At 36.8% G+C, this 9849-nt stretch overlaps 1 protein-coding gene across 1 annotated transcript in view; it reads right to left on the bottom strand.

Moving 5' to 3' along the window:
* The window catches only part of LOC113658014 (ectonucleotide pyrophosphatase/phosphodiesterase family member 2-like), a 29733-nt gene extending 20222 nt beyond the window's left edge, over positions 1 to 9511 (bottom strand). Inside the window, exons 1-9 of the mRNA XM_027170178.2 lie at positions 9356 to 9511; positions 3853 to 3958; positions 3590 to 3736; positions 3377 to 3502; positions 2690 to 2750; positions 1926 to 2023; positions 826 to 905; positions 603 to 722; positions 417 to 472 (exon numbers count right to left, since the gene is read on the bottom strand). Coding sequence (XP_027025979.2) covers positions 417 to 472; positions 603 to 722; positions 826 to 905; positions 1926 to 2023; positions 2690 to 2750; positions 3377 to 3502; positions 3590 to 3736; positions 3853 to 3958; positions 9356 to 9373 — 812 coding nt within the window. The 5' untranslated portion in view covers positions 9374 to 9511. The remainder of the gene's footprint in view (positions 1 to 416; positions 473 to 602; positions 723 to 825; positions 906 to 1925; positions 2024 to 2689; positions 2751 to 3376; positions 3503 to 3589; positions 3737 to 3852; positions 3959 to 9355) is intronic.
* Between the last annotated feature and the right edge of the window lie 338 nt (positions 9512 to 9849).

Below are 9849 nucleotides of genomic sequence, written 5' to 3'. Positions count from 1 at the left end.
GATAGACAGGTGGATGAATGGGGTCATGGTTGGATTGGTTGGTTGGATTCTGGATGGATAGATAGATAGATAGATAGATAGATAGATAGATAGATAGATAGATAGATAGATAGATAGATAGATAGATAGATAGATAGACAGACAGACAGACAGACAGACAGACAGACAGACAGATAGATAGATGCCCAAAGTTCTTGTTCACAATCATCTAAAATGTGAAGGTGTTTATCTTCAACCACTAAAATTCAGTGTACGTTTCCCAACAGAGGAAAAAACGCACGTCTCACACAGAAAGCCAACAGAGTCCAGACTCACTTTAGATCAGACTCACAGACAGAAAATGTCTCACAAGTCCATTTCCATGTCAGTGCAGAGGGAAAAGGAGTTAGTTATAAACAATATTAATAACTTCTCACCAAGGCCAGAAGAACGTAGCTGCTTTCACCCCCTGCTTCTCTGCCGTTATCCAGATCTGTGTGGGGAAAGATCCAGGGTAAACATTAGACTGCATTGTTATCAATTAGATCATTAGATTACAGTTGAATTTATTTAGTATTATTAAAAAATAAGCTGGAAATTCTGCTATTAATCCCTAAACTCACAGGTTGTCCACCCCACCAGCGATGTTTGAGCTTTTCTCTCCCACGCAGGTTGAAGTTTGCATCGAACACTGGGTCGTACATGGAGTTACACACAATGCCGTGAGACTCTGGGTACAGTCCCTGAACACAACACATACAAACCTCAAGATATCTTTCTTTTTTTTATTTTACTTTTTTGTTTACTTAGAATCTTTAAAAAATAAAGGTATTTATAAATGTTTACCGTGGCGAGCGTGTAGAGGTTTGGAAATGTTTTTGAAGGATACATCGGTCTCATGTGAGGAGAACGAGTCCCACATGTTCCTTTCAAAAAGCAGAAACCATAAAATAAACCAAATATATTAAACATGACACATTCGATAGGACAAAAGTGCATGAGGAGAAGGTGAAGAGATGTGGATTATTTTAAGGAAGCTAACAAGCCAAAGTTAAGCCATTTTGCATGTTACAGATTATAGAAAGGTTTAAGATATCCATAACATGAAAATAAGAGAAAAAGATACCCCTAACTTATAAACAATAACCGGAAGTCGTCATTTAACTGCTTAATCTTTAATACTAAAAAAAATACAGTGATATTTGGATGATTATCAACAGTGAGGATTTGATACTGAAATCACCAGAGCACTGTTTACATATCGGTAAGGAACTTAGTGAGATCTAATTTAGACAGACAGACAGACAGACAGACAGACAGACAGACAGACAGACAGACAGATAGATAGATAGATAGATAGATAGATAGATAGATAGATAGATAGATAGATAGATAGATAGATAGATAGATAGATAGATAGGTGTGTTGTTTGGTAAGATTCCATATAGACAGACAGACAGACAGACAGACAGACAGACAGACAGACAGATAGATAGATAGATAGATAGATAGATAGATAGATAGATAGATAGACAGACAGACAGACAGACAGACAGACAGACAGACAGAGGAAGGTAGGCAGACAGACAGACAGATAGATGAGAGATAGATAGATAGATAGATAGATAGATAGATAGATAGATAGATAGATAGATAGATAGATAGATAGATAGATAGATAGATAGATAGACAGACAGACAGACAGACAGACAGACAGAGGCAGGCAGGCAGCCAGACAGATAGATGAGAGATAGACAGACAGACAGACAGACAGACAGATAGATAGATAAGCAGCCTGACCACATAAACCGACTCTAACTACCAGGAACTACCAGGATCCTTCATAACGGATGTTTCAGATAAAACCATTTCTGAGTCTTATAAATTATGATATTTAAAAATCTTAATTCCTGACATAGATGTTTAAGACTGAAGATGACTCCTACTCAGTTTGTGGATGTTTGGAATGACAGATTTTCCTTTCTTTATGTAGGAGGCGCGGAATCCGTCCAGAGAGATGATAAAGAGAGGAGGACGCACAAACCTGCACCGAGAAAATACGACAGTTACGATTCAGAGATCTCACGGTTTAGTGCTCTGGCACGTCTTACATTCTGTAACGTTATACACACAGGGTGTGAACTGGTGCCAGTGCCAACATGCAGATATTTTACAACGGCTTTTATTTCAGCATGATTTTTAAACGACTCGAGGGTAAACCATATAACGTGTTTTTTGAAATGTCAGATTATGAAGAGCCAGAATTCAGTTTTATCCCCGGGTAAACTACTTAACCCAGGATTCTGTTTAACCAGGGTTTCTAGGACCCAGGGGAAACTATTAGACCTTTTTATATGTGCAAGTGTTTTAACTATCTGTGGTCAGTTCACATTTGCAAAATCTCTAATATGAAACCAACAGACTTCAAAAGATTTCAGATGTGGCCTTTGCTGGTATTTATTTTAACTTTAATCTAAAGTAAATTTTACAGTAGGTGCAAAAAATATTTGTAATAATAAACGTAAAATGACTCCACAGTATGTTTGTAACATTAGATAGAAACACCTTACATTGAACAGCCTCATTCAACAAAATGCACTAAATAGCGTGTGTGTGTGTGTGTGTGTGTGTGTGTGTGTGTGTGTGTGTGTGTGTGTGTGTGTGTGTGTGTGTGTGTGTGTGTGAGGGTTGGGAGAATTCTGTCACTCACCCTGCAGGACATTCTGGGGCGTTAATCTCCTCACAGTCACCATCCACCCACTGACTCTCACCTGCACACACACACACACACACACACACACACACACACACACACACACACACACACACACACATCTGCATGTTTTAAAAGTATATAAACATATAGCTTGGGACTGAGAGTGCGAGTGCGAGTGTGTGTGAGTGTGTGTGAATGTAAGTGTGTGTGTGAGTGTATGTATGCAAGTGTGTGTGAGTATGTTTTAAGGGGCAGTAGTGGCTCAACTGGTTAAGGCTCTGGGTTGTTGATCGGGCACAGCCAAGCTGCACAGCCAAGCTGCCACGCCAAGCAAGGCCCTCAACCCTCCCTGCTCCAGGGGCGCTGTATCATAGCTGCCCCTGCACTCTGACCCCAACCTCCTCAGTTGGGGTATGTGAAGAAAAGAATTCCACTGTGCTGTAATGTATATGTGGCGATAATAAAGGCTTTCGTGCCCCGTTCTGTGAGTGTGTAACCTTTAAGCTCTCATCTATTTCTAATACAGTTCAACCAAATAAGTCTTGAATACGAAGGTGAGGAACGCTGACTGTTATAGCCTCTTTGCCAGGTTTTCGTGTGTGTGTGTGTGTGTGTGTGTGTGTGTGTGTGTGTGTGTGTGTGTGTGTGTGTGTGTGTGTGTGCTTGTTACATTTCTCTAACCTTTGCAGACAGCTTTGTAGTTGGGGCAGCAGTCTCCTTTCTCCAAACAGTCCTCTGAACACTGGCAGGCGTAGTCCTCATTTCGGTTCTCTCCACACCGCTCCGCAGTACACTCAAAACCTCCAGCTAAACACACACAACATGCCTCCACTGTTTACTGTGTTTACTGTGTTCATGTCTTTAAATTCGTAAGAAAATCGATTTAGTTCTCACCGGTTTTGAGACAGTGTTTGTCAAAGTCATTGCAGCAGCTATAGTACGTCTTACACAGATTATCACACCTGCACCCAGGAGGCTCCGCCTCTACCAGCTCAAAGCACCGCCCCTTACATGATCCGGCTGTGCTCTCCCATTTGGAAACTGCCTCACAAATACACACACACACACATATACACACACACACACACACACACACATATGTGAGAATGAGGATTTTGCTCTCACAATCATAATAGAAGGAAAGAAAAAAGTCTCACTTTTAGGGGTTAAAGGAATTTCCTTGTCTTCTGTCGGCTGTCCGGCCTGAAATACGTAACCTTCACACACACGGGGTCCGAGCACCAGCAGGAAAACACAAACAACCTGGAGAGAGAAGAAGGTATTTATTAATGTACTGTAAGTGCAAACACACCTACACAGTGTATGCTGCAATTTATATTTAAGCCTAGACTAAAGCTGAGATTTCTTTTGCTCTTGTCTTATTTACTCATAAGAAATCAGTTCACCTTACCGTGCAGGATCCTACTCTGGAATTCAGTGAGTAACACCACAACACACGACACATTTAATTGTGAAAGCAAAAAACGATTTTGCTAACACATCACACAAAGTTGCAGCGTAGCTGAGAATACCATCATTCATTCTCACAAGGAAATCACAGTGATCCTCTCTCAGACTCCATGTGTTTCTGCAGCATCAGGAGGACGTAACCCTTTTTACACTGGCGGTGCTTTCACTGGACGAATGGACCTTGACATATGGGATGTTTCTCAATCAGTATAAACAAATTAATTATTTTTTAATAATTGGTCAGGACACTGGCTTTCAGTGTGAGACGTGTTTTTAGTGGCTATAGGAATAATGTTTAATTCTTATGTACAAGCACGTGAGACATCTCAGAGAGAAGATATGATGTTTGTCATCACCATTTACTTTGAAGATAGAAACATTTATTCAAGAAACATTAAGAAACATTTATTCAAAAATAAAAACAAATTTGCCACAAGGAGGTAAAAATTATAAATGCTTATAAAAACACTACAAATCTTTAAATCCCCGACTGTCTACTTTCATATGAGCTCATATTAAATACCACTGTCGAGTGAGACATGACAAAGACATTCAGTAATGAACATGAACACAACAAAAACAGGAGGAATTGGACGTCTGGAAGAAAGAGTTTGTTGTATCTTCTTTGTGTTATTACTTGTAGAATAAGTATATAACTAGTAGCTACAAAACAAGTGCAAGCTAGATTTGGGTTGTATATTTACACGTGTGTGTGTGTGTGTGTGTTTTGGAGGGACACGAGTGGGAGGTTTTACTGGAAGAGGTTCACAGGTTAAACTTATCTTTAATGACTAAAATATAAATATAACAATTGCAGTGTTGGAATTTACACATATCTGAAGACTGCCACTGTACAGTACGGCTGTTTCTATGCATTACACCAAGTATGGTGTTATTTTGCTTGCTATGTTTTCATTTCTTACTGATTTATTAATAGGAAAAGAAATAAAAGGTAATCGTCACCTTCACTCTCTTTGGGTCATGTGTGTGAACTGTGTAAAGTAAGTATGAGATAAAAGTATCATGAAACATTCGTTTAAAAACTGTGATGAATCTACGTATGAGAAAATAAGGAATTCAGAACTGCCAGTATTAAACAAAAAAAATAATCTAAACCTTAGATCTTAACTAGATGTTAACCTTAGGAACAAACTGACAGGACAACATAGTTCAAGAACATTTTTAGAATTGTTCTTGTATTTGAGGTTATGAGTAATCTTGCAAAATCTAATCTAATCTAATCTGTGAAAGCACTGACAGTGGATAAATGCGCTCTCCTGGTCAGAGGTGCTGGACACACACACTCACCAGACACATCTTTTCAGTTAACAATGTTAATGAAACTCGGCTCAGCAGTTTTGTAGTATTGGTATTAGTACGTTTACATTTACAGCATTTAGCAGACACTCTTATACGGAGTGACTTACATTTTTATTTCAGTTTATACACCTCAGCAATTGAGGGTTAAGAGCCTTGCTCAGGGGACCCACAGTGGCAACTTGGTGGATGTGGGATTCGAACCAATGAACTTCTGATGAGTAGTCGAACACCTTAACCACTGAGATACCACATCACTACTACATATTAGTAGTAGTAGTAGTATTGCTATTATTATTAGTAGTAGTAATATTAGTAGTAGTAGTATTAATATTAGTAGTAGTAGTAGCAGTAGTAGTAATTGTAGTAATTGTAATTATAGTAGTAATAGTAGTAATAGTAATATACTATGAAGGAATCTGTAGAATCCCATAAAAGGTGTTTTATATTGTTTAAACCCTTCAAAAGCTCTATCAACATCAACAGGGCAAATCTGGACACATTAGCGTGGATTAGCGTGTAACACACAGCATGATGGCTGTATTATGAAAATACTGCATCTGATTAAAAAGAATCCTTCTTGTTATGAGATTACAAGGAAACACCTGACCAGATCAGGTGATCAGATCAGAGGTCAATTCTGTCCCGATCCTCCCTGAAGAGATCACCTGACCAATTCTTATAGCAAAGCAGCTACACTTATACAAAGCTGTGCTCGGTTAGTTACGGACAAACATTGTGTATTAGGGATTTGTTTTTATTTAAGGCAAAGATCAGACATTATTTACACAACTCCTAGTGCATCCATGTTTAAAGGTCATGTTGTCCATATATTTCTTGTGACAAAATAGACCATCACTACAAGCTGACACTGTTGGAGCAAGTCCCTTAATACTTACTGCTCCAGTGGTGCTGTATCATGACTGACCCTGTGCTCTGACCCCAACCTCCAAAAGTCAGTATATGGAAAGAAAGAATTTCTCTGTGCTGTAATGTTTTTGTGACAAAATAAAGGATTCTATTTTATTCTTCTACGTGAGCTGATTTCTGTTCCTGCAGGTCAGGCCGTATATATATATATATATATATATATATATATATATATATATATATATATATATATATATATATATATATATATAAACACTTTACAACCAATTACTTATCACCACTACCCATTGAACAATTTAATGATCAGTCATCTCATTACCAACACCCAACAATTTATTTATTACTACTACTCAATCTAAAAAAAAGAAATCTGATCAACACTCTTCATCTCTTAAAACCAATTACTGATAATTACACTACAATGACTAATAAGTAAAACTACATTATAGACAATCACAGATTTTTGCTGACCAATGACTAATAATTAAAGCTGATTTACAGGTAATCACTAACCAGCTATACCCAAAAACTAATTAGAAACCATTACTATATAATACTCAGCTTCTCACCACTGTTTAAGGGCCAAACCTTCACAACTAATTAACCACTGCTCACTAAACACACAACAAACAATCACCAACATATTTATATTATACAGATAATGTAAAGTAAAATGCTGCTGCTATAGCAAGATATCGATTCTCTGTTTCATGGCCTGATGGTCCACATGTGGAGTTTTTTTAGGGACACAATCCAAAGTCGTAGTAGAGAAGCAGGCAAAAGGTCAAACACAGTCAGACTTCAATGTTCAAACAAACAGCACTGATCCAAAAGGTTTCATGATTGAATGAAGTTGCATGAACACTGCTTTTGATATGAAAGTTGTATTTCTGGATTTTTTTTTCTGCACAACGTTGAATAGCACTGAATGCACTAACTACTGCATATTCTATTGTGTGCAGTTAATTTTATTTCTATTTTAATGAAGTTATCATAACATTTCTTTCCGTTTAAAACTATTCTACTTTCAATAACATTTACTGTATATTATTTTTCGAATTTTTTCTGTATTTGATTCTATTTTTATGTCAGACAGTAAGAAAGCAGTTCACTGCATGTCATACTGTGTATCTTGGTCTATGTGACCAAAAATTCATTTGAATTTATTTTCAATATAGTGAACAAAATCAAACTGCGAGCTATGGATCGAATTCAGGTCACAGACACTTTGCAACAGCTCCATTACAGCTGCACTATTCTAACACATGCATTTTAACTGCATTTATATAATGCTAACATCCCGGCATGATTTCCTAATGTTATATCTTTACAATCAATTTACACAATTCAATCAAGAAATGTATTAATTTCCTTTCTAATGCTGTATATACATGAGTAGGGATACAAATAAATGTATATTTTAAATGTTCAAATATTCTCAATGTTTAGATTCCTGTAAAGTTGCTTTAACGCAATGTCTATTGTTAAAAGCACATTTGTAGAAGCAATAGAAGAACACCTTGATTAGAAACTTAATGTTGACTCGATATTATTAATACATAAAAGTATATACACACACACACATATATATATATGTATACTAGTTTTTTCATGCTTAGCAAATATTCAGACACAGGTAAAGCAATCAATAATTAAAACAATGAATACAAATTTAAGTAACAAATATCTATTGGCAAGACTTCGCAAAGTGTAAATCACGTGATTCTATCTTCCAGAAACAGGAAGGAAACAGGAAATAAGCAAGTGATTAAAATTCTGATTGGCGTGGCCTGTAATGGCAGGGAGAGGGAAAAACGGTTATGACGTTATAGTAGCTAATGGTAACCTTTTTTTTCACTTACTTACGTTTAAGTAGCATTACAAATTACATATGGTGGACAAAGGCATCCTGTTACCGTGGAAACTATTTTAATGAGATGCAGTTTTATTTGATATTTTCAGAAGTTATGTTTAAATTTTTCTCCTTTAACTGTGCTGAAAAGTGAAAAGAAAGTTTTAATCAATCTGGATGTAATAAAAAAAGTTAGAATTAAAAATGAGGAGGAAATCAAAAAGTTAAAATAAAAAATCACGACGTGTAAAATAGTTAATAATTGAAGTAAACAGCTAGAAAAAAAACAGATAAAAATACAGAATGCAATTTTTAATCTATTTTGTCAGTAGTTGTGGTTTGCTATATGGACAATTTGTTGTCTTTATGTAATATTCGGTCTGTAATATTTTAAACTCATCATTTACTATAATTATGAATAACAGGCTTCAGTATGGATGTAAATTTACTATAAACAGTTAAACTAAATATAAAACACTGAAATGAAGAAGACATTTTCTTTTCTGCCACTTTCCGTATTTAAAATGTTTTTGTTAGGCTTTCCACATTGTTCAGTTGTGGCATATATATGAATGTTTCTGAAAATTATCCTTTATTATAATAAAATGTCAACATTTCTGCAAGAATAGAGTTTTCTCTCCATCTCTCTCTGTCTCTGTCTCTCTCTCTCTCTCTCTCTCTCTCTCTCTCTCTCTCTCTGTGTCTCTCTCTCTCTCTCTGTCTCCCTCTCTCTCTCTCTCTCTCTCTCTGTCTCTTTCTTTCTCTCTCTCTCTCTCTCTCTCTCTCTCTCTCTCTCTCTCTCTCTCTCTCTCTCTCTCTCTCTCTCTCTCTCTCTCCCCTTTTCTATAAGACATGGTGTTATATGTTATATGGCTGTACATTATATTATCGTCAGTAATTTGTGTAAATCTTGTGAAATCTCAGCTGAACTCAGGTGTGAGTGTCAGAGCTACAGACTTAGTAAACATTGTAGAAACGTTATGAATGAGAACATTACAGCTGTGATATCAGTGCAGTGGTCCGTGAATGAATGAACATTGTCCTAAACCGCAGTGAACAACTCGCGCTCTGATTAGACGCTGCATTAGATACTTATAACCGCTATCTGTAATTCGTTCGTCTTACCGTACCAGCTTTCCGAGCAGCATTGTTCCGCCGTGTCTGTGCACCAGTAAAGTCCGCGAGGTTTTACCGAGGTTCCGCTGACCGGACACGCATGGGGGCGCACTGGCGTGTTGTTTACCCTAGCCCACGTGCGCCTTTCTCAGCCAGCCAATGCGCGCACAGTAACGATCGCTCGTGCAGCTCCCGCACTGAGACGCAGGAGTTGTATAAACACGACTCAGCGTTTGTTATGCAGGACAGAACGGGACAGAACTGACCTCTGAAGGGCTTTTAATACTAAAGTGTACTACTACTACTACTACTACTACTACTACTACTACTACTACTACTACTACTACTAAATAAATAAATAAATAAATAAATAAATAAATAAATAAATAAATAAATAAACACAACAACAACAACAACAAAACAACAACAATAACAACAATAATAATAATAATAATAATAATAATAATAATAATAATAATAATAATAATAATAATAAGAGTCAGTAGTA

The sequence above is a fragment of the Tachysurus fulvidraco genome, chromosome 10 (genome assembly GCF_022655615.1).
Source record: "Tachysurus fulvidraco isolate hzauxx_2018 chromosome 10, HZAU_PFXX_2.0, whole genome shotgun sequence".
Classification (NCBI taxonomy): Eukaryota; Metazoa; Chordata; class Actinopteri; order Siluriformes; family Bagridae; genus Tachysurus; species Tachysurus fulvidraco.
Note: the sequence above shows the minus strand (reverse complement) of the source record. Positions and strands in the feature narration are given on the sequence as shown.